This window comes from Electrophorus electricus, chromosome 2 (assembly GCF_013358815.1).
Source record: "Electrophorus electricus isolate fEleEle1 chromosome 2, fEleEle1.pri, whole genome shotgun sequence".
Lineage (NCBI taxonomy): Eukaryota > Metazoa > Chordata > Actinopteri > Gymnotiformes > Gymnotidae > Electrophorus > Electrophorus electricus.
Genome location: NC_049536.1, coordinates 29,566,240 through 29,591,984, shown reverse-complemented (window position 1 = coordinate 29,591,984; position 25,745 = coordinate 29,566,240). Strand labels below are relative to the sequence as shown.

Below are 25,745 nucleotides of genomic sequence, written 5' to 3'. Positions count from 1 at the left end.
TATTGATACTCTGCATGCACTCTGTGTGCATTTATACTTTATTTTCCATCATGTAAGTGTGTCAAAGTGTTGTTACACTGTAATTAATGGCACAGTTGCACTGTGATTATGTACTGAGAAATGTTAGACAAAATAATGTGTTGAATAAATCTCAGATTTCTTAATCAGTGTTTTGGGTGGCTGAATTGGTTTTACAATTCGTACTGATGTTAATATTTTCTAGAAAAATGTTCTTTACAATTTTTCTAATTTCATTTTAGCTCAGTAGTTGTACTTTTGACATTGTGTATACTGTTTAATGAATTTCAGAAGAGTGACTATTAAACTTTATGGTTCTAGCAGTTTAATGAAGCACCTGCAATATTTACGAAGAATGTCACAGAGTCATCAGTTGTATCACACACATATTCTGCAGAATCATTGACTGTTGTCTCTGGTATAATGAGTCTTCTGTAAACGCCATCAACTTCCAGGATTAAATTATCATTCTCTTCCACCTCAAGCCCATCACGATACCAGCACACAGAAGCATTAGGTCTGGAAATTTCACAACTCAGCACCATTCTCTCCGATGTTTGCTGGCAAAGTTCCATTTGGGATTGGCTTGGGGAAATTATGCACACTGGGGGTTCTAGAGGAACACATGTCAAGACGTCATTGCCTGATTTCCCCACAGATCTATTGTAAAAAGCCATTCTGTGTTTTTAAATGACCTATGACACATTGGTCAATTATCATTCTGGTGTGTGTTTCTAATTGTACTACTTTTTGTATCACATTTCTGTCTTTTTCTTCATGTGGTTGGCCAAACTTGTCCATTACAGTGTTTATATTTTCCAATAGCTATATAAATATTTTAGTATACCTTTTATGCTCAGATGGAAGAATTTTGAGTCATCAGCTGTGTCACAGACATATTCTCCAGAGTCCTCAACTCTGCTGTGAAGAATTTTCAGTCTCCTGTAAGGTCCTTCTGTCTTAAGCTTTATATTTTTACTTTCTTTAAGTTTCTGTCCATCCTTGAACCAAGACACTTTTCCATTTGAGCGGGAAAGTTCACAACTGAGGACAATTTCTTCAGGAACATGACGATCAAGGTGAACGTCTTCCTTGGGATAAACAATCGTTAATGGTGGCTCTGAGGAACAAAAAGCATAGAAAATCATAAAGTTCCATTTTGGCATTATATATTCAACAAGTGCTGGGATCTATTACTGATTTTAATACTGCAAAAGCTCCTATTTTAACTCCTGGACTAGCTTTTATGTTATTTTAATCACTCCTTGAACATATTATTTATGTTCTTTTACCCTTTGTTCATCTCTTTGTTTTCATTTTATAGTACTTTAATATTATCTATAGATTATTGTATATATACATTTTTCTGCTTATTTGTCTCTTTGTAAAGGTTTACTACTTATTTATTTTTTCTACTTATCCTTTTTTTTAATTAATCTCCTTTTGTATTTATATTGTACCACATTTTCAACTGCATATGAAATCTATAAAAAGTGGAATAGTTTACTGACCTCGTACATTAACCTTGAATATTAAGGCGCTGTCTCCTGCACGGCAAGTGTATATCCCAGCATCTGATAGCTGAACAGATTGGATGATCAGTTTTCGTACAGTGTTTTCTGTCTCTATTGTGACATTATCAGTGGGCTGTATCTCAGCTCCATCCTTGTACCACTGCGCAGTGGCATCAGACCTGGACACCTCACAACAAAGGAAGAGATTGTCGTCTTCCACAATGTTTCTGTGAAGCTCTTCCTCTGGCATATAGATAAATGTCACAGGAGGTGCTGCGGAAAAATAGAAAAACATATTAGTTGTTTGTTAATGAGATGCCTTTCTAGCTGCATGTTTTGCATTATTATCAAGCATGCATTACATCAAGCACTGATGATGGTGGCTTGAGTAGCTGTGGAAAAATCTGTCTGCACTCTAAAAGCCAAAAGAAACACAAAAAGTTAATGAAAGCTGTGTGAGGATGAAGTGCAGTTAAGTACAAAAATAGTCACATGGCATGCTTATCTCTTTACATGATTTCTTCCTAAATACAAAACACCAAGATATTGGGTAGATGGCAACTAGGGATGGCAAATGGGGCAGAAATATTGCAAATAGCTTTGTGCAACATCAAAAATAATGGTCCTGTATTAGAAAAATGGTTAAGTAGCCCTTAGAAGCAGCACAGTTGATCTGTCCAAAGGTAAAGAGGATTGCTTTCAAATAAATGAAAATACAACAGAACACAGTGATCTATTTGTTAGTCATTTAACAGTCTTTTGGAGAAGCTTTGTATGTCACCTTTAATGTCCACATAAAATTCGCTGATATCATCAGCTGTATTACAACTGTAAAACCCAGAGTGGGAAAACTCAGTTGACTGGATAACCAGTGTCCTCATGGTGTGCTCTGATAGGATGAAAACTCCACATTGAGGGAAGAGCTGGGTTCCATCCTTGTACCACTGGACCAGCGCTGTAGGTTCAGATATCTCACATTGGAGAATGAGACTCGAGCCTGCTTCAAGTGACTTGTTCTTCTCAGTCTCATGGACAGCTGTGAACATCACTGGTGGAGCTAGGAGTATTTTCATTCATTAAAAGAAATTCATGTAATTACCAAATGTATAGACATTTTCTCTGCCAATGCTTTTCAAATTAGGAGTCCATTTACTGATGGATCAAAAACAAACAAAAACAAAAAACAAACAAAAAGTACCCCCAAAACATTGCATTGCATTGGGTGCACCAAATGCAATATTTTACTATCCATGAATTATGATTTTTGGAGTTGATTTTTTTAAAATTTGTTTCCCAGAATAAGTCTTGAGCTTACTGAGTAAACAGAATGAATGATAAATAAACAACAAAAAAAATGTTCCGGTGCTTTAGAACGCTTAACAAATTTTTTATTTAAACATGAACATGTTTTTTTCTAATTAGTGATGAAGGATTTGGTGCTGGTCATAAGTTATATTTTGATTTTTACCTAATTTGGTTTTAAGTGTGTGCTCATGTACAATTAAATGTTAAACTTTGATAAGGACAAACAGCATTTAGTGAATGAAGCGTTATTTGACACATTTGTTAGTGTTTTTGAGAAAAACATGTAGGCTCACAATCACCTGCAACATCCACCTTGAATGCTATCTGATCATCCCTAGCTTGACAGCTGTACACTCCTGAGTGTTTGAGCTCAGCTGACTGAATGATCATTGTCCTCATGGTGCCCTCTGATTGTATATCAAGTCCAGTCTCCTGAAAAAGTGGCACTCCATCTTTGAGCCAGAAAACTTGGGCAGCTGGGTCAGAGATTTCACACTGAAGTATAATGGGGCAGCCTGTTTCAATGAACTTGTTCCTTGCAACTTCTGGAAGTGCTGAGAACCTCAGAGGCAGAGCTATGGAAAATTTTGAGATTTAGAGAGCACTTCAGAAATATCATAAACTTCAGAGAAAAACTTCATTAGAATATTAGAGGCATTTTTATGTAATGTGACTATATATATATATATATATATGTGTGTGTGTGTGTGTGTGTGTGTGTGTGTGTGTGTGTGTGTGTGTGTGTGTGTGTGTGTGTGTGTGTGTGTGAGTGCAATGTAATAGAATCATAAAAATCACCTTGAACATCCACTTTAAATGATATGGCATCATCCTGATTGCCACACATGTAGTGTCCAGTGTCAGACAGTTTTGCTGATGGAAGAATTAATTTCCTCAAATTTCCATCAGATTGGATATTAAGTTCCTTTTTTGGAGATAGTTCTGTGCCATTTTTATACCAGCAGACCTGGGCTGCAGGGTCTGAAATCTCACATTTCAGAACAATTGGTGAGCCTACTTCAACGGACTGGTTCTTCTCCACCTCTGAAAGTTGTTTGAACCTCAGTGGTGGTGCTACAAATGTGTGAGGTCCACAGAGAGAAAATTGTGTTAATTTAATAGGCAAAAGGGAAAAGTTATGGACAGCTCAATTTTCAAGCATAAACCTCCTCTTATTTAACTTGTTTCATTTAAAGAATGCAGTCCAAGAGATTTAGATATTAAGCTTCTCTACCTTGAATATTTATAAAAAGATCTATTAGAAATTAACTAAGGTAAAGACTAAACTTATGTAGTGTTCTGAAAATCACCTTTGACTTCCATGTTAAATAAGATGGCATTGTTGTCGGTCTTGCAGCAGTATGTTCCACTGTCTGAGAGTTCAGCAGACTGTACAGAGAGTTTTCGTATTGTACCCTCAGACAGAAGCAAAGCTTGAGCATGAGACTGCAGTTTCTTCCCATCTTTGTACCAGCAAACGAGTGTGGCAGCATCTGAGACCTCACACTCCAGTTCGAAGGGTTCACCGATTACAGTGCATTTGTTCTTCTGAGCTTCACTGACTTCGGAGAACTTCACTGGTAGTGCTATGGGCATCATTGTAGAGATACAGTTATTGAAACTGTTAGGTATGTCCTTTTAAAACAAAAGATATACATTAAAAGTACTGGATTGCTAGAAGGATTCTTAAGAGTTGCACAAAAGCACTGCCTAAATGGTGATTTGTCAGATAAGAGATTATGGCACATTTAGAATGCCTATAAGAATATACCAGCAAGTTATCCAATGTTCAGTAAAAGTAGGAAAGCTTATACATATAAAACACTTAGAAAATAAATAAATAAACAAATAAATGAAAGTGAAAGCAACATTAGTAGCAAGAGTAAATGACTGATACTAATAAAAGCTACAAACATGTAACAGTAAGGACAAAAAGGCAACCAAGTATGAAGATTGAATAACATGTTTAATGCAAAAGATTTTTAGTAGTTTAATAAATATTTTACCATTACAGGTTGAGCCAATGGATGATTTAAAAGGATAAATACACTAATTATCATGCTAATAGCTGGAAATTATGCCTGATATAGATTTTTCAAAAGTTGGTTCTGTAAATTACAAGCCTATTACTTTAGTGGCTGCAGCTATGTGTGGTTAAAATTCCAATTTGAGCTTGTTTTTAAGATTGAGTTGCTACCACAAAAAGCAAGCAAAAGCAGCTTCAAAAACATAATAAAAATAGGTTGTGATTTAATGACTTCTGTTAATATCAATTTTAAAATATTTAAAATTTGTCATCAAGCATACACCTTACATACATGAATTTGATATTTGTACAATTTTTTCTACCTAGTTTAGCACTGCTATAGCTTTAACACACATATAATTACTGGTATCTTAGTTCCACAACATATTAAATTCTACTTGATTCAATTAATTTGGCCAAGGGCTCATCATGCTTGTACTGATGAACCCCTAAGTTATGTTAATCATCTAGAATTTTAGATTAGATCTATGCAAACAAGTTGTCAACATAATGACTATTAGTGACCATTGCATGATTGAAGGGGTTAGTATTGTAATCAGATGGGTTGAGCTGTCAAAGATGATTGAGGAATCACCTGGTGGATCCACAGCAAACTGGACGCTGTTGTCCTTTGTGTCACACCTGGTATCCTTTGTGTCACAACTGGTATCCTTTGTGTCACAACTGGTATCCTTTGTGTCACAACTGTATATTCCAGGGTCAGATAGCTCAGCTGATTGGACAAGGTCAGGAGCTTCCAAAGTTTTCTCTGAGTCGCTGATAGTTAGATTTTTTTGAACAAATTCATCTCCTTCTCTGTGCCAGCTGATTGGAGCTGTAGGACTGAATAGCTTGCTCCGTGGAACATTTTGAACATTTGCTTCATTTGATGTCATTACATCCTTCTTAATCTCAGGGATTGTTGAACTTTCAGTTTGTGCATCTAAGGGGGTTTAATTTAGCATATTTTAATGAAAGCTGTTAATTTTATTTGAATAGGTGAGTTTTAGGTATAGTCACTTGTGAGCTATTGTTTACATGCATGACACTAGGAAACTAAATTATTTGTTTATTTAGATCAATTTAGAGGACTATAATAAAGCCATAAAATTACTGTAGTATAAATTTCCTACTATTATACAGACATTTGTTTTTGAAGTACGTGTTGGTTTACTGTTGTGTTTAGGACTAATTTAATATTAGAAACACTGGGTTATAATGGATTAAACTAGAATTAAATCACCTTTGACATACACCTTAAAATTTATGACATTGTCCATAGTCTTGCAGTGGTACACCCCTGAATGACAGAACTCTGCAGTTGGGACAACCAGCCTCCGTATGCAGTCCTCTGACTGGATTACTAATCCATTTTTAGATTCAAGTTGTATTCCATCCTTGTACCAACAAACTGGAGCTTCTGGGTCTGCTATCTCACACTGTAGTACTAGAGGCATGCCATTTTCAATGCTCTTGTTCCTGGCAGTCTCAGATAGTGGTGCAAGGACTTGATTAAGTGCAGGTGCTTTGTTTTGGAGAGACAAAGTTGTGCAACAAAATGAGTTATCTATTGAAGGAGAGGAAAGCTGCAGTGACTGAGGGTTTTTCAGTTACAGAAGAGCTGAACAAAAGGCAAGACAGTGTTAGTTGCTTTTATGCTAATTATTGCATTTTGTTAGACACATAGTCTTGAGTCACCTTTTACTTCATCTTGATACATCACAGACTGATCCACTGTCTCTGTTCTGCACACATCTTTTTGCACCTTTGATGACTGAGAACATTGTTCCTTTGAGGTGATATACTCTCTGTTGCTTCCATCCTGTTGGTTGACTATTGGTGCTTCTCCATACCCACAGAGTTGGGGCTTCTCTTCAGAGATCTCACTCGGTACTTTGAAACAGCCTGCATCACTGGGATTCTCATCCGGTACTTCCTGAGGTGTTGAGAAAGTCATCTTTGGTGCTAGGATGTGTCAAGTTATATAGAGAGAAATTTGTATTACTATTAGGAAAAGAAAACAGTTTCTCAGGCTGGGATCATAGCTGATTATATTGCTACCTCAAATACAATAAGATCAGATTTGTTTTTAATGTAAATAATTTAGACATATATATTTTTCTTATTTTTTTTCTTTTCTTTTTTAAAATTTATTTTAATTCAGGCAATTTCATGAAATCAGTAAAATTCCAGACAATCTATAGAATTGTTTGATAGACATGCAGATTGCTTATTTTTAAGGTACTAAGATTCAGTTAATTAATCAGAATGAGCATTAAATGAATCTTATGTTGCAAATAATGACAATGGTATGTAGGTTGCTCTCATAATTGCTTGCTGAATGATGGAGCTCACTATTTAAATCACCTTCACTATCCACCTTAAATGCTAGAACTTCATCATCCATACACATTTTTGGTACTTTGTGGTGACCGCTGTCTTCTTGGAAAATGCACACTTCTTTTGGCTTGAGAGGTTGAGATTCTGGTAGGTCTTCTTCCATGTAGCCATATATCAGGGCAGAGGAATGTGTTACCATATGCTGAACTTCTTTTGGGCATCTTTCTTTAATGATCTCACTCACTGGAACCTCTGGGATGGCTGTGAACCACAAGGACTTAGCTATGGTTGAGTGACAAAGAAAAGTTTTGGTCTGTTTCCATCTTCTTAATCAGAACTGTTCATAAAGATTTTTTTCTCATTGATTGATAATTTCAAGATTTTAGACCATAAAAAAAGAAAAATAAGAGAGACGACCATATTAGAGTGGTCTAGAAACAAATAACACATGTCATAAAACAAGTAAAGAAAACATCAATAATCCTGTAAAGTTAGTCATTTTTTCTTCTGTGCTAAGAATTTCATTCACCCATTTCATTCACTCTTGCCATAATTATTTCTTTCATCTACTCAACAGTTCTTTCATACACACTTCATACACACATATGGACATTGCAAAAATAACATGATTATGGTCCTGTATAGCATGAGTAAGATGACTGAAGGAAATAGAACCGTAATTGTTGGTGTGCTACAATTAAGAATAAAGATTTATTTACAAGTATACAAACATCACATGATTGTTAGCTGGGAAGAAGGTTTTGCAGATCAAGTGGTTGTGTGATAAATCACAACAGCAGGGATTAGTTTGGGAAGCATTTTCAGGGATGGTTAACCAAGATGCATGGACTCAGCATCTTAAGAAACAGCCTTAGAAGTGTTAAACACCACCATTGTTAGTGGTGCAGCAGTAGTGGGGTAAGTATGCTAAAGGTGGAGTAGTATTATATCACCTTTCATATCCATAGTGAACTGGAAAGAGTCATCATAGATCTCACCCCTGTACACCTCAGAGTGAGGCAGCTCGGCTGTTAGGAAAGCCACAAAGAAAACAATAAGCTGACTAACCTCAACCATGTCAATGCTCCTAATTCAGAATGCCATAGAAAAAAAGATACAGGCAAACCACCTTTGTCCATATTAAACTGGACGGGATGATCTGGTGTCCAAGGTCTGTTTATATTATTTTGAGATGTCTTAGCTGATTTGAAAATTAAAGGACTTATGGGTCCTTCTGTTTTAATTTGATTTTCAGCTTGAAGCACCACCTGTTCCTTTTCAGTTCCAGCTAGAGGTAGCACCTCTTCTTTTAACTGGTAGTCATATTCAGTGGAATCCAAGATTTTATATTGTAATGAAATAGGAATGTTTTCTTCATTATTCATTGTCTTCTCAATTTCAGGAACATCCAGCATGTTCAAAGGTGGAACTATAGATGATCATTGATAAAAGAATACTTTATACAGTTTCATTGACTATTTTAATTGCAATGGATATTAAAACTCAATGATGTGCATTTTCCCAAGTGAAAATAAAGGTAAATAGCTGAAAATGCACATAGATCGCAGAGTTGTTAGTTGCCACTCTTAAAATATTAAGTGGATTAGAAGCAAATATTCAAAAATCACCTTCATCTTGTACATTAAACTGGATGACATCTTTTCTCACATGGTCGTGCATTCCAGACTCAGAGGGCTGTGCTGTCTTGACAGCTAGCTTCCTCCTCGTATCCTCCTTTTTGATATGAGGTTGACTTTTTGAGATGAGCTCTACTCCATCCTCATACCAGCACACCTTGGCTGGTGGGTCTGAGATCTCACAGTGTAGATCAGTGGGGTAGCCCACTTCCAACAGCTGGTTCTTCACAACCTCTGGGAAGTCTGAGAATGTCACTGGTGGAGCTTTATGTGATTGTGAAATATACATAACATTAATAACTTTACAGGAGAATTTCCCAGCCTGACTAATCTGTGAACTCTCAGACCTTCTGCCAAAAAGCAAATTAAACAAAGTATTGCAAAACATGTAACAACAGTATCAAACTGTTGCCCACAAGGCAAGATGCATAGGTAAGAGGCATGGCCATAACACCGGTGCTAGGAGACATGAACAAAGCAGTAGGCTTTTATTGTTAGTGTGTGTCTAGTTTTTAAAAAATGCAGTTTGGGTTATTGGACGTACACATTTCTCAAAAAAGCCACAAATCACCTTTGATATCCACAGTGAACTGGACAGAGTCATCAGGTATTTTGCAGCTGTACTGTCCAAAGTGACTGGCATCTGCTGACTGAACAACCAACATCCTGAGTGTGCCCTCAGCCCGAATGTCCCAGCCAGTCTCTGGGAGGAGCTGCATTTCATTTTTGAACCAGTAGACATGGGCTGTAGGGTCTGATATCTCACAGCAGAGCTCAAAACGGTCGCCAGCTTCAATGCATTTATTCTTCTCACATTCAGGGACAGCTGAGAACTGCACTGGTACAGCTACAGATGATTCATGACATAAGGATTTAAATAAAGAACCCTGAGGCATCATTTTAAAAATGTGATGAATGAAAACATATATCTAGTAAAAAGGTTAACCAGGTATGTGAAGCCAGCAGTAAAGTGCAACTTTATCTTTGAAACACTCTTTAAGAATTTAAGAAGAGCAACACAGAACATTTATTATTATAGGCAATGATGCAAGAAGATAATATTACGAAAAGTAATTATTAGGATGGCAGAATCCTAACCTCTGATCTCCACATGAAACTCGATGGTGTCATGCTTTGTTGTGCACCTGTACACACCAGAGTGAGACAGGGCTGCTCTTTGAATGATTAATTTCCTTATGTGGCCCTCTGATATGAAGTCTACTCCAGACTCTGCAAGAATTTTATTCCCATCCTTGAACCAGTGGACCTGCACAGTTGAGTCTGAGATCTCACACTGAAGAACAACGGTGCAGCCTGCTTCGATGCACTTTCTCCTCTCAGCTTCTGGGACAGCTGAGAACCTCGCTGCTGGAGCTATAGATATTTTAGAGTGGTTTTAAGTCCTTAATTTTTGGAATTCATGCTTGTAATACCAGTTGTTCAATAAAACACTATTATTTAAGCAAAAAGGTTAACTGCTTCATATGTAAGACATTGTTTAAAAATGCAGAGGTATATTCAAAACCATCACTGTTACTGGCTTGACAAAACAATATTGCATAATATCTCATGCTGAACACAAAAAAAATAATAAAAAGAAATCACCTTTGACTTCCACGGTGAATTGGATAGCACTACCCTTTGTCTTGCAGCAGTACACACCTGAATGGAAACACTCAGCCTTTTCAACTACCAGCACCCTCTTAGTGCCATCAGACTGAATGTCTAGTCCACTCTGTGCCAGAAGCTTTGCTCCATTTTTGTACCAGAAGACCTGGGCACTCTCATCTGAGATCTCACACTGAAGTACAATTGGGCAGCCGACTTCGATGGACTTGTTTCTCTCAGTCTCTGGAAACTCTGTGAACCTCACAGGGGGAGCTATGGATGTTTTGAGATCAGTGATATTTCATCATAGTTGAACTTGTAAGGATGTAATAGATTTTCTAGTTATGCTATGTACTTCAGTGCATTAAATCAACACATCTGTGCAAAACAAAACTTATAGTTTAACTGGTGGTGGTTAGTAATTCTAACAGTGGTTAAAGTTTTGAACAATGGTTAAAAATTTCAACTAACCTTCAACTTCCACATTAAACCTGATGACATCATCAATGGCATCACAGCTGTAAATTCCTGAATGGGAGAACTCAGCTGACTGAATGACAATTCTCCTCATTGTCCCTTCTGACTGTATGTGAAGACCTTCAACTGAGTGCAGTTCAACTCCATTCTTATACCAACGGACTTGGGCTTCCGGATTTGACAGCTCACAATAGAGCACTATTGGATTGCCAACTTCCACAAACTTATTTCGGTCCATTTCAGAAAGTGGAGTAAATTTAACAAGTGGAGCTGCATATTGAAAGGAGGATATTTGCCATTTATAATAATTTATTTATAGTTCTTATATAGAAAATAATATATAGCAGCAATATTAGTAAGGCACAGGCAGGTATTTACCTTGTATATACAGAGCCGCAGAATCACGAATTCCATAAGCAATGAAGGTGATTTCAGCACCATTGTCAGTGTCTCGTACTCCACGAATGCGAAGGGATTGGTGTGTTCGAGACCGCCTCATGGAAAAACGTTCATCTTCCTGAAGCTGGTTACCATTCAGAAACCAAGTGCCTATGACTGAGGCAGACAGCTCAATGGAAAAACAGGCATCCTGGCCTTCTGGCACCAATGCATCCTGTAGAGGTGATTGTATTTTGGCCACTGGAACTGTAAAAGTTACATGTACGAATTATCATTAAAATTAGCCACAAGATGCTGTGCACTGCAGCATTTTCTAAAAGCAATTTTTTTCACGGATAAGGACATTTTAAGAACAACACTTTGTCCTTACTGGGAATAAAATTAATTTTATAAAACAGAGACAAAACCAATATGCAAAAATACACCAGTGCTCAAATAATTTAGAAGTATTGACAACGAACAATTCTTCTGCCTGGCAATGTAATCTGCAAACAAGCTTTTGATGCTAAGCAACACCACAGCAAAGATTATTCAATTGACAGAACCAGCTTAATGATTTTTTAAAAATCTTGCACATTAATACAGAATCTAGTCATTGTGAGGTGGTCATAGGTATGCATATATGGAGGACAACACGTCTTAGCCAACCAGATCTTAGGATCAGAACTATTCATTTTATAAGAACAGATTTGAAACAAAGGATGATCTTGGAATGGAGTTCTTTAAAGCAGAAGACTCAAACATTGGTCATCACAGACACAATGCAGACCATATGCTATACATTACTTTAACATGTCCTTACCAAGGTGAACTGCTCGTGGGAACTCCACATATCCACTTCTTCCATATTTGTTCACACTGCAGATGCGGAATCTGTAGTCAGCCTCACATGGAACACTGTCACCAAGAATCTCCACTGAGGTGGCAGAGTCTGTGGTTAGGCACTGCAGCCACTCCTGAGAGCACATTTCTTGTCTCTCCAGGATGTAGCCTGAGGGTGGATTCCTGCGAAAATCCTGAGCTGGAGACCAAGATAGAAGTGCTGCATTTGCACGCTCTGTGTTTATCTGCACCCCAATAGGGCAGCTAGGTGGACAGTGCCTAGCACCTGACAAAGAATGGAAGATGTGAAATGGTAAGGTAAAATAACAGATTCAGTGACATTTAGATGAATCAGTTATCTCACATGAATGATTTCTAACCTTTCACTCTTAGCTGAGATGATGTTCTTGATCTACTTGCATAAAAGGTTACCATGCCAGAATCTTGGTGTGTGGTATTGACAAAAACCAAGATGTGAGTTCTGCCAAAGGACTTGAGGATTGTCTGGTGTGTCTCTCTCAACTCTATTCCATCTTTATACCAATGAATGTCCATTTCCTCTTCTTCCACTTCTACACAGAATGCTGCATTTTCCCCTTCCAGAACATCCACTTTTCTTGGTAGTTTTCTTACTATGGTGCCTATACAGTGTGCAAATGCAATTGAAAGTCAAAAGTCATTACAAGAATTGTTTTTGCAAACATTTTTTAGGTTTTTGCTGTAAAACCTCTAAAACCAGTTCTGAGATATTTACCTTTAACAGTTACCTCAGCAATGCTTCTTCCTCCATCAGCCATTTCACAAAGATAGATCCCATCATCATCAACTCCAATGTCACGAATTGTAAGTCGGCGCTTTGTCCCCCACTCCTCCATCCCATATTTGGCCCCTGGCTGCAGCCGCCTGTCTTCTAAATACCATGTGATAGGGACGGAATCTTCAGGTACTTCACACTCAAGAATGGCCAGGTCCCGCTCCCAGACTTGAAGGTCATTGAGTGGTTGCTTGAATCTTACAGGTGGCGCTAGTGTTGTAAAAAAAAAAAAAAAAAAAAAGATGTTCCATCAGATAGCTTAAAGTGCCAAAAGAGGTTCCTCATTATTGGTGCATATCAAAAAGGAATTAACTCTATATGTGGAAAATTGCACACAAATATTTCTTCAACTTGTATCAAGTGTTGCAATATATGTATAACTTATGGTAATTAAATTGCCAAACAAGCTTTGCAAACCTGTTAAGGTAACAAAAGGAGGCAAGTAGCATCTTTAAAGTGAGCTTTGGAAAGACCATTCACACCTTGCTGAATTGGATACAAAATTAACTGCAATAGGCACCATAGGATAATTTTGCATGAAATAATCTAAATTACATCCACATAATAGCTATTATGTATTCAATAGCCAATGCAATTAAAGAAGCCCTTGCTTCCACTACTCATTGATATTACTGAATGTCTGAATACAGCTAGATAGTATATTTGCCACCAAATACACCTAGCTATATATTTTAAAACTTTTGCTCATGATTGTTGCAATATTTCATACTCTCCTTTGAGCCTAGTATACATTTATTTATTTTTATATATTATGTTGCCTTGTTATGATGTAGTATTGATATGCAAAAATTTTGTTTTGACAGTTTGGTTGACCATATGAGAAATATGACCCCACCTCATGAGATCACTGTCATGTGCATGGGCTCCATGCCTTTCAGAGCCTAAGTGACTTTGCAGACTTAAGACTGGAAAGAATCAGCTTTATCTTTGAGTAAAGCTCATATAGTGAATATAGTGGTAATAGATCATTAAAAATGCCATAGATAATGGATTTCATTTCATATGTGAAATTATGCTGGTGACTATAATATATGATATAACCAGATGACACAGAACTTTGTTGGGCAAAATGGTCCATAGATCTTACCTTTAACAGAAAGGTGTACTGCACTCAGGGTTTGTCCTGCAGTGTTGGATGCAGAGCAGACATAGACTCCATTGTCCTGCTGCTTACAGTAGAGTACTTTAAGTGTGAAGTATCCCTCTCTATCTTCATATAGAAGATAGCGTCTTCCAGACAAAATTAGTCTCCCATCTTTCCTCCATATAATTTCTGGTTTGGGCTTGCCTGTTACATAGCAGCGGAATTTTGCATGTTTTCCTTCCGTCACTGCGAACATTTTCACTTTGGTTGAGTTTGGCAGATGATCATCTTTTAGCCTTGTCACAACCTGCCTACTGCTTCTCTGCTTTCCCTGATGTGCCTTCCAGTGGCCATTAGTATAACCATTGCGGTTCCCCTCATCTTCATGTCCTGGGCCTGCATCTACAAGTAGTACAGCTCCTGCCAGACTCTCACCGTACTCATTTCTAGCCTTGCACGTGTACACGCCTCCATCAGGTGCCCGAGTCTTGAAAATTTTTAGCTGGAACCATCCGCCATCCTGATAGCCAACACTGAAATGAGTGCTCTCAAAGATCTCATTCAGCTTTTTGCCATCCTTCTCCCAAACCACCTCTGGCCTAGGGTTTCCCCATAGCTTACAGGAGAAGGCTGCATCTTCTCCTCTGCCTACTCGTGTAGAGAGGGGTTTGATGAGGAAGCGGGGCTTGTTCTCCTCCCTCAGTTCCATCTCCTGAGCCTCACCTTCTACTTTCAGTGTTGCTGCAGCATATGTCTCCCCTATGCAGTTCTTGGCCTTGCATATGTACTGGCCACTGTCCTCTGCACTTACTACAGTGATGATAAGATTATAAATGTTACCATCCTCAAACACGCGATACCTGCCCCCAGGATGGATTTTTTCATTGTTTCTCTCCCATATGACTGCTGGTCTGGGATCGCCACCAATCTGGCATTTCAACATAGCATCTGTGCCACTCTGCACCACCACAGGGCGAGGGTAGGCCAGGAACCGCGGTGCTCCACCAAAGACGTCCATCTCTGTTCACTTGCCAGCCTCACCTGGGACTTCCAGGCTATAGGCATTCAGTCTCTCTCTCTCTAGCTCACAGGAGATTTTATGTCAATTAGGTGTCTGAATCAGAAAGAAAAAACTATTTTATTTGTAATAGAGTATAAACAGTATAAACAACTTCTTCCATGACAAATAAGAGGGATTATCTACATTTTATTTTATATTTTTAGATTTTTAATTGGTAAAATAAAATATAAAATTACATCCTTAAAAGGCAAGAAAGCAATTTTATTTATTTAGTTATCCCAAGTTATTTTAACTATATGTGGAACAGACATTTTAAGCCAAACATTTAAACTATTTGTTATATTTTCATTCATGTTAAACCATGTTAACCTCCATAATACTTAACCAAGAATATGAATAGCAACACCCTCTTAAAGTATAATTCCTCTGGAAATAATATAACTTATATAACCAAATCCTTAGATTATTTAACAGTGGTTACATATTTAATAAGGATTACATATTTAATAGTAATTTATCTATTGTACTTTTAAGCTTTGTTGTCTATTTTTCCTTCATCAGTTATGTCTCAAATGTGTATTGTCTCAAAATACAAACATAAGAATAAAAAGGAAAAGCACAAATGTGCAGACATTTTATTCATGCTGAAATCAATGAAAACTAATTATTTAGTCACTCAGTATATTAACCGAATCATTTTTGTACCAATATTAAATAATTTCTCAATTTTCTTGGTAGTTACTTTTATGGGGGGTTTTATTTTTATTTCTGCAATTCATTACTTTCAGTTTTATTGTCTGAATAAAGCTGCCTTGTGATACCAGACACTGTTTTGCAAAACAGTATCTGCTTGCTGTGCTGTTGCAAAATTAATCTGCATCACAATTACATTAGTGAATTCTTTTTTTTTTTTTCTCCCAGGTGAATGGGAACTACTTGGGTGTGATGGGGTAAGGACAGTATTACTTTTCAAAAGCATTTACTCCTCAAAACCGTCTAAGATATCCATCCTATGTGTGAAAGGGAGATTGCAGCCAGTAGTCTGGAGGTGAGCAGATCTTGTGCAATAGTGGTCACAACACAGATACCACAGCTGGTGCTGTATTTCAATGGGAAAGTGCTTTATATAGTGTGGCCTAAAAAAAGTCCTGTAAGAGGGCATGTGTCAGGTATCACAAAGCACACCCTATACACATGCATGCACATGCAAACACAGTTCTCACACACTACAGACACAGATGCACCACACACCCCGAGGGATCTTGCAGTCAAAATATGCTCTGCCTTCATCACACCCCTCTTGGCAGACTCAATGAAGAATTCAGCTGCTAAATGTCATTGTCAAAATTAGTTTCATTTGTCATTTGTTTAAAAAAAGAAAAGATAAAAGACATACACCACAATGTTGAGATGATATCTTCGTTCTAAAATATCCTATAAGATGCTGACCATCTTTAGCACACTAAGCAGACTAGTCTTGTTTTACTATGTATTGCCACATCTGATTTTTTATTGGTAGCTTTTCAAGGTTGATCATGCAGCAAGTTTGGCCTCATGACGCTACTTGCGAATGAATATTCATGAACCAGATCTTATTTATTTGCCTTAGGAGGATACACTACTTGTACTTCTAGTCCAGAGTCTCTGAACACACGGCTGTCTATTCAAAGTAGATGAATGATCAGAACCATAGAGAACCATACTGAACCATAAAGTCTACCTCATTTGTTATTGGATGGTTTTCCTATTGGTCAGAACCATAACAGTGAGGTGTGGGATTTTTACACAGCACATGAACCACGACTTCTAGCACATGGACTAACACTTAGACTTCTTTTTGGAGAACTCAAGGATATACAAGGAACAAACAAACAAAAATCTCAAAATATGCCTAATGACTCATACATAAAAAAACACATAATTTCACAAATCAAACGTGCATGGACAAGGAAGCAAATTGACATTAACCATTAATCAAAGTAAGTGGAACTTATATAATGCAGCTTATATTGAATAGTAAAAGCAATGTTCACCTTGCTCTTTCTCATTTGTTAAAAAAAAATGTTATTAACAAACACATTTTGTTTGACATAACACCTATAGGCTTTGTACTGAGGGTACTTATATCCTCCACAGTTAAGAATTTACCTATTATGCTATGTTGTCACAATGTGGTCAAAATGCCTGTCAGGTTGTTACCCAGTGCATGGGCACGCTTAAAAAAGTATGCAGTCATATCACAGTTAATCTCATCCGGTTATCAAATAATCAGAGTATGATGCGCAGAGACTGGATTTGCAGCTTTCCCTAAGGGAGTGACAGGGAAATAAACCTCATGTTTGTAATTCTGATTTAATTAGGCTGACCTCTGACCTCAGTGAAACTGCACCTTTCAACTATTACATGCCCTACCTCTCTTCGGTCCTTATGTCTGATTGTTGACATGCATTCCGTGCCAAGCCTCTGATCCTTCCGCTGAAGGCAAGGGCCCACTCCTCTGCTCTGCAGTCCCTCCTGTGTTTTCCTGTGTTCAGGGTAAATCCTTCTCCACCTTGATAACAAGTCGTTTTAGAGATGGTCCACAACAGTAGCTGGTCGTTGTCACCTGTCCATTTTGTCAGGCACTTGGATTATAACCGTTTTGGTCAGTGCTGGTCGACAGCCTCCTTCTGTACTCTGTGGAGGTCCCACAAGCTGTGGCGTTCAGCCCTGAGACACCCTGAGTGTCATTGTTCATGGAAGACCGTTAAATGCTTTTGCAGCTGCTGCTGTCCCCTAAAAATACTGGCAGGGCCGATGACAGCAGTGAAGATAAGCCAGGCTCTCCATTCACTTGCTCGCAGTGGCTAAAGATAGATCAGATGGCTTGTCCAGAGCAGATTGCATGGCTTACTTGAGACCTTGCAATAAAACCTAAGGAGAAGGGAAGCAGTTTTCTGGCCTTTTCAAAACTTTTAACTCAGGATAAATGTACACAAAACTATTTTTGTTAAAAAAAAATAAAATAAAGAAGAAGGAAAAAAAGGTAATTAAAGGTGATTGTTGAGGTGGGTTGTCACACTTGTATCTGGGTTTTCTGTACAAAAGTCCATTTGGGAACTGCTGGATGCAATCTTTTCAAACAGAATGTAGCAATGTATCTGTTGGATGTAATTAAAGTGCCTGTTTGTGTTATGTGTCTCACCCCTCCCTATTTGAAAAGCCCCAAATGTGAAACTTTGAAATGGTCAAATCTGTAGGACACCCACATGCACGTGTGATGTGGTCTATGAATGTGTGAGACTAAACTGACCCTCAGCTGTTTAGAGGCTCACGTCTCTCAGTCGCGCCTCCCTCCTCTGATTTCAGCCATTGGAAGTAATCCGATCATGAACTGAGCTATGAAAGTAGTGCCCTGGCAATGAGGCAGTGTGCCTGAGCTGCTTTGTACAAACCTTCAGGGATTAACAGTCCTCTTTTTAAAACTTCTACATTCCTCGTGCTGCTAAGAAGACATTAGCAAGTGCATCATTTCTTTAAATGCTATTTTATATGTGGGCTGTACACAATGTACTATTCCTACAGTTTAGCCTCTGTTAATCTTGTATGGTTGTAAAGTCAATACTTCTTCACTTATATGTATTAGAACAGAAATCTCTTAAACTACATGTAAATTAGTGGTGCAGGCAGGTTTCTACTTACACTACTTAACCTTATCTGCCCTTCAAGTCCCTTTTCTACAACTTTTGTTTCAGATTATTGATATATTTCATGGAGTTTATAGTGTCAGTATGAAGCTTTTCCTAAAAGCTTCACTGCAGCAACGCATTATCTTGTTCAGTAACTTGTGTGTTCCTACTACATTCACATAGACTTCAAAATATTTTCAGCTCTCTAGGAACTGACATAGCCATGAAAGTCTCTTTAAAGGTTTTCTATGAACAGAATGAACACACTCATCCTCTTGCCTAAGACTGTGACTTGGGAAGATGAATCTGAAATATTACTTGGGCATTATGGAATTTTCCATATTTTCCTGGGTCAAGGGACCCCCCCCCCCCCCCGCTGGCAGGTAAACTATCATTAAATTCTCTTGATGATATTCCTAGTTCACACTATTTATAATATCACAGTGTTGTAGTTTTCTGTAGCAACAGTATGTTATTTAGTTTTGTTTTGGATCAAAATAGCAGCCCTTTTAGCTGCATGCTGGGGAAAATTCAAACATTACCTCCATTAATACACATTCACCATCATCCAATAGCTACAGTTATAAATGCAAAGTAGTATAATTCTGCAGTTTTACTAATTCAGTGATTCAAGATGGTTGTGTTATTAAATCCAGTATGCCTGTTGAACACAATCGTTTTTCTAACTGTTGATAGCCATATCAGCACCTGTGAGAATATTTAAACTGAAAAGTGAAATATGATGCTTGTATTTAGAGTTCCTTATTTTATATAGTATTACTTTAAAGTATCACAGTCACATTCTAGTAGGATTTGCCGCTGGGTTTTGCCTGAGTGAGAAGGAGTACGGTGGGATGAAAAAGTGCTATGACTGTGGGCTTCACGAGGGACCCTCACCCTGGTTGGCCTTGGCCATGTTATGATCATCCATGCTGGACTGCAGTACTGCAGTACTGGTAGGTTTGCAGAAGACACAACTTCTTCAGTGGTGAGGACAGGGCCGGAGCTGGTTCTTCCTGCTTCTCCATCATGGCTGCAAATGGCTCAGCTGCTCTTTCACATCCATGGGACAGAGGGTTGGGGATGTGGCGCTACAGATGGCTGAGTAGTTAAAATGTGCAGAACATCTCTACTTAACATATTTTATCAAGTGATTTGCCCCAGGGCTCCCCTGAGGGGGAATAGCACTCAGCAGTCAAACATGGCTGCACAGCGAGTGTCATTCCAAAGCAGCCACAGCCAAGAAGCTCCCCAGAGAAATCAGCAGCTATGCCATTGTTTATTTTTCACCATCCAGAATTTAACAAAAGGAGAAAGAATCCTTTTCAAGACATATTGACCTAAACTGCATCAGAAAAATTAACCCATTTGCATAAATTAATTTGAATATATTTTATGCTTATCTTGTCAAGTTCTTTACTGGATCTCAGTGAACAGTTTTTCCTTTTGCTCAGCTTTACTTTAGTGAGTCCAGTATATTAACTTTTTTGAGACATAATTTCACTTCTCTTGAAAATATCTGCTAGATAGACATACATTAAGATCTCTGAAGTGTCATCAACTGAAATGTCTCAATAAATTCTCAGGATGAAAAATGCACCAGTGTTTGCCTCTAGAAACATCACCGGGCAGATTTAACTAATGGGAAATGGTGTTGCAAACAGACTTCCATGCCCATATGACCTCATCGATTTTGGTTGAACAGTATTTTACAGGTTACTCGCACATTTACATAACAGTTATTCAGGCCTCCTAGTTGGATTTTGAATCACGTCTTGGGACGTGTTCACTGCAAATCTTTTGGTAACCACTGGGTGGTAGTAAAAAGTCAGTCAATCTCCTTGAAAAAAAGCATCCTTCCTACTTTTCTTTAGTCTATTTTATGGACACTGGTAAATTATATTATATTTCAATATGGGTTATGTTTTTTATACTACCATATATTATAATTTTTAAGTAAACGCTTACACATTTCCAGCTCTCTAAATTGTTGCAATGAAGCCTCTAATAGTAGTTTAACATTCCACTGCACATGGTAAACAGAATTATTACCTAAAACATAGGTTATTTCAGGCTATTCTGGGCTTCTCCTGAAGTTATGAAAGCAGTGATTATGGATGCAGTATATACTCTATAGCAAAGAATCAGGTTTGGGCCTCCGCTGTGCCAGTTGCAGCCCATAACTGCTGATCTGATCAGTAAAGTACCAAGGTGGTTAAACTCAAGCTTGTTGGGGATCTTTGCTGGTCGATACTTTTGTGGACTGACAGTGTATAGAAAAGGTCAAAAACTCTGTTTAAAAGTGCTCAAAAGCACTGCACAAAAGTGACAGACCTAAGGATGTTTTGTTTTATAGTGTACTTTCTTTCTGGCAAAGCTTCTCTGCAGTCTTCTTGAGACACCCTCTCATGCATCATGTTGTTTAAATGAGCCTGTATCTATTTGTTTAAATACAAAGCATCGCTGTGCTGTAGAGAAGGTCCTTCATGACCATCCTCTTGTTACAGCAAAAGGTCTTATATGTTAAAATATGTTACTGGATTTTGGTAGTTTTGCTTGAATGGTGAATGCACTGGCTGCTCAGACTTAATTGATATCCTATTAGATTCCCACAACCCAGATCCAGACTCTCATTCCTCACTCTTCTAATTTTCAGGTTCATTTTAATGTTATTACTAATCTACTGTAGTTACTAAATAATATGCTATAAGATAAACAATGAAATAATGAATATCCTTGGGTTTCAACAAGTTTAACAGGTTGCTAAATGGAACATTTAATTTTGGTTCTGTTTGCTGAGCAAGCCTCTAGACCAGACCAGTTCAGCGACCAGTTCCAGGGAGTTTTATCAAAGGCTGTAAGCATTATATTTCACATTAGATGCCTTGAGTACAAAACAAAAAAAAAAGCCTCCTAAAACTATGTGGAAATGTAATGTACCGTGCAGTGCAGTCAACATAAATATACAAATAACAAATAAACCAGCTGTATAAGGAATGTTTCACATAGTCTATTGCTTGTGACATGACAGATGTCCAGAATTAAATTTAACCATATATTTCTTTTTCCCTTTTGTTTGTGACCAAATTGTACTAATATGTTTAAATGTCTAACTATTAAAGTTATCTGACACAGAGGGACACCAGTCTGACCTGGGTTTCTAAGTTTATTAAATGAGGTGGTCTCTTGCTCCAAAGACTTGTAAACATCCAGATTTAGACAAGGGACCTGATGCTATGCTCAGATAAAAAAACCTTTCATGCATGTGACTATTAGCTGTTGCCTCAATCAAGTCACTGAGTACCTGCACTTATATGACCCTCTGATCCTTCACAACGCAGGTCATACTCACACGACACTTGTACTTATGTTTGATCTTTTACTGACTGGATTGTGTGTCATGGTTTGCTAGTTACAAAATTACAGATGAGGTGACATGAAAATATTTCAACAATTCTAATGTAGTTTGACTTTTCTTTGTGTGTAAAAATAATTTAATACATTTATTGATGTACAAGGGGATAATTGAGGCATTAGGTCATTGTTGTGCACACTCTTGTAAATAAGGTTCTATGCTCAAATCTGTCAAATTTCATTTAAATGCCATTTTACTCACTACAAACACTATTTCATTATTTTGTCTGAATTAGCGTTTCCATTGTGGAGTGTTTAAAATGCAATCTAGTGTTGCCCTGTGCTATAAAGTAATGTTGTTGTTTACAAGCTCAAAAAATAAATACATTTCTTAACTTTCCAAATAAAAATGTATGAAACACAAAGAATTAATTTCAGAATTAATAAAGATGAAGTGGAATTCAAGCAAAAATGACAGAAAAGCTCTGCTATTTTGAAGACTCCATTCCAGATAAATCCTAATTTGGTTATGTGCTTCTGAAGGCTGTCACCCTTATGTGTCTAGAATCTGCTTGTGTCTGTGCTAATTGCCTTATTACTGCATAGACCTGTTACTGCATTCCTCCATCATCACTGTGAGCTTAATCACACAGAAGAATGCAGCACATTTCATTTATAACCATCATTTTCCCAGTTTCCAGAAAGGGGCCTTCCTATAAATGTCACCTCATCTGGCAGAAAGGGATATAGGGAAGCTTACTGTTGTTGTTATTATTTGTCACATAGCCAATTTTGTATGATTTTTAAAACCCCACTAAACCTTTTTAACTATAACCTTGTAGAAGGGCCTTTAAAAATGCTGACAGTTCTCTGAAGGCATGCTTTCATGAACTGTCAGATATGTTCAGCTTAGCTGTTCAAACTTGTTAAATTTTTTCCTCTTTCATACCATTGATGAAAATCTGTGGCCTACAAAGAAGATACTTTGGAGTCTGAAGTCTTTTATCTGTAAACACTGCTTTCCCTTTCAATACACTCAGCAGAAAAAGTTTCTTATTGAATCCAGTTGGTGCCCCATGAAAAGAACATAGTTTTTAAAAGAAGAATAAATAACTATAAATGTCCCCCTGGTGGGATAGTGTTACCATTAAGGTTAGCAAATGTAGCCAAATTTAACCATGACTTCATGATCAGTGGCAAGTCAAAACATCCTGCCAAAGGTTCTCTTAAAGGCAGTCATACCTCCTTGTAAAACACATAGTTAAGCATAAACAAAATGCTTACTTTGATGTCTGAAAGAAAGATAAAATCTTTTACTCCAATTTAAGTAGTGTCCTTGAAAGTAATTTTAACATCTACAAAGTAAATAGAAGGTTAAATGTTAGTTAGGCCTAATATTTTATAGTAAGAGTTATGCTTCACCCTGCTATTATTTGTCATCCGGTGCTTACTGACAGCATGTAACATTGTAAGAAATAAAAAAGGGCATTAACTCATATTGAAAAATATCATATACAGATCATGATAAATCCTCATCTCACAAGAGTGCTCCTGCTCTGTTTACATAGCCTAAGGTGATTCAGTTCAGGAATTGGTAATTATGCAGTTATCTGAAATAATTTGCTGTGACTATGATCTGTTATGACTCCAGAAAAGTGTTCTTTAATTGAATATTTTATGACAACCAGAATATTAGCATTTTTCAGTCCTACTAAAGTCAACTGAGGAAATCATAGTGCTGAAATGGTCAGATTTGACATGACCTTTCATTATTGCTTTTAACTTTAAATATACATTGTTATTCACTGCAGGCAGAGTTACACAGAGTAACGGGATGTGATTGCTAGAAATGCGCTGAGTGAACTTACCCCAGGTGTTCTCAGAAGAGATAATGAAGGGTTTCATTTCAGTAAAGTGTCATTTATCAAATTAGACATGGCTGCATAATAAGTCAATGAGTGGAAAAAGCACATGCTCTAAATCAGGTCTGATGTAATCGTCAAATGACGGCATGAAAACTCCCAGAAATGAATCGTAGCAGGTATGTCAGACCTCACATTTGAGGTCAAAAAGGTTTTGTAAGTATTCAGTATTAAGCTTCTTTTAGCAAAGTTTTGGCCATGTATTTTTTCCATGTATTTTAATTAAACTTGCCATTTGTATTATTTGAGTTACATGTTATTAGATATTCATTCAAGGAATATAAAGTTTCAGCAACTTGAATGACCCAAGAACAGTTGTCTTAGTACACTGAATTTATCCAGTCTACACACAGCTATTAAACTGTAATGTTAATAACAGGTTCACTATTTTTCCTTTTCCCTATTGGATTTGTGTCCACTCACAGAAATAAACAAGCTATCAGCCAATAAAGAGTGTATCAGATCATCTAAATTTTGGTCCCAAGTGGAAATCATGTTAGACAATACATGCTTTCTTTTGAAAAATTAGAATGTCTGTAAAGCAAGAGGGTTTTTTTATTATCCTAATGAGGACAAAGTACTATTGACAGTTTGGGAGACCTGAAAAAAGAGGGCTAACTGCTATTACTGATTGTGTTGCTTTAATGTTAGCAGTAAGTAACCAAAAACGTTGTATTCTGAGGTTTTGCTAATCAACAGCAGCAGGCTGACTCACTCGCTCAGCCTTACACGTGCTAATCACAATGAGGCCCTGCAGCAGCTCTCCCTTCATCAGGAGGAGTACAGTTGACCACGAAGTAGATACTCATGACCAGTGTTTGCTTTCCATGTTTTCTCTATAATTAGTTACGATGAAGGTAAGTATTTGGAGATAGCCAGCTGTAACCTCTCTGCCTTGTCCTAAATGTACCCACTGCTTTGATTAAGGAATGTGCTGGGAATGGGCCTGGCTCAGGATTCAGGCATGTTCCAACAAACCCAGAGGCTACTGCTCACATTTAGAGCTGCTCAGGTTCCAGAACCTGCCCCTAAGATTTGGCAATAATCTCTGTTCATTCTGTTTTCAGACTGCTTCTCAATGCTCATAATTGCAGGCTTGGAGTGCACTGGACCAAGTCAGTAGCACAGTGTGAATTTAGTGTGTAAGTACACTGACTGAAAAATATCAGGCAATCAGGCCTCAACAAGCAGCAGGAAATTATGGTGTTTGAGTCCATTTAAACTCTATGGTATAAATTGGAATTCAAATAAAGACCCTGTCCAAAGCTAGTAGTCTTTTCATACCAAGGTGCTCTATTCTCTCTTCTGTGTCTTGTGTTCAGGAAGAAAGGAATGCACACTTCCTTGCCCAAATCACACTGGCGGATAATTGTGATTGGCTAACAGTTAACTTATACCATTTACCTGGTGCAAAAAAATGTATTCATGGAAGAACGAAAATATTTCATCAACCCTTGCAGGGACTGCGGGTTCATTCACTTCCCCTGGACTCTACATTATCAAAGATTACACTTGAGGAAATGTTTGGCCAAGTTGCAAGTATGTGATATTCCTGCAGAATTGAGAATGAACCAAGGCTCACACTCAGACAACTTGGTTATTATCAAGGGTATGCATTCCTCAGGGGTCAAGGCCCATTTTCAGACGTCATACCTGAGAGAGACAGACTGCCTCAGAAGTACCCAAAGAGTGATTGTAGAGGTTTGTTGTGTGCA

At 37.6% G+C, this 25,745-nt stretch overlaps 1 protein-coding gene across 11 annotated transcripts in view; it reads right to left on the bottom strand.

Moving 5' to 3' along the window:
- obsl1b (obscurin like cytoskeletal adaptor 1b) overlaps positions 1-17,806 on the bottom strand; it is a 34,975-nt gene extending 17,169 nt beyond the window's left edge. For 2 of the 11 annotated variants that reach the window (XM_035523736.1, XM_027005677.2), the window contains exons 1-24: positions 17,499-17,806; positions 14,069-15,179; positions 12,901-13,170; positions 12,527-12,787; positions 12,127-12,432; positions 11,304-11,570; positions 10,920-11,195; positions 10,446-10,721; positions 9,939-10,214; positions 9,412-9,687; positions 8,832-9,104; positions 8,333-8,632; positions 8,157-8,231; positions 7,231-7,485; positions 6,562-6,828; positions 6,107-6,430; positions 5,459-5,806; positions 4,148-4,423; positions 3,636-3,911; positions 3,137-3,412; positions 2,314-2,589; positions 1,530-1,805; positions 866-1,138; positions 356-631 (exon numbers count right to left, since the gene is read on the bottom strand). In XM_035523736.1, coding sequence (XP_035379629.1) covers positions 356-631; positions 866-1,138; positions 1,530-1,805; positions 2,314-2,589; positions 3,137-3,412; positions 3,636-3,911; positions 4,148-4,423; positions 5,459-5,806; positions 6,107-6,430; positions 6,562-6,828; positions 7,231-7,485; positions 8,157-8,231; positions 8,333-8,632; positions 8,832-9,104; positions 9,412-9,687; positions 9,939-10,214; positions 10,446-10,721; positions 10,920-11,195; positions 11,304-11,570; positions 12,127-12,432; positions 12,527-12,787; positions 12,901-13,170; positions 14,069-15,083 — 6,994 coding nt within the window. In that variant the 5' untranslated portion in view covers positions 15,084-15,179; positions 17,499-17,806. The remainder of the gene's footprint in view (positions 1-355; positions 632-865; positions 1,139-1,529; positions 1,806-2,313; positions 2,590-3,136; positions 3,413-3,635; positions 3,912-4,147; positions 4,424-5,458; positions 5,807-6,106; positions 6,431-6,561; positions 6,829-7,230; positions 7,486-8,156; positions 8,232-8,332; positions 8,633-8,831; positions 9,105-9,411; positions 9,688-9,938; positions 10,215-10,445; positions 10,722-10,919; positions 11,196-11,303; positions 11,571-12,126; positions 12,433-12,526; positions 12,788-12,900; positions 13,171-14,068; positions 15,180-17,498) is intronic. The other 9 variants (XM_027005673.2, XM_027005675.2, XM_027005672.2 and 6 more) reach the window with 9 other exon arrangements.
- Between the last annotated feature and the right edge of the window lie 7,939 nt (positions 17,807-25,745).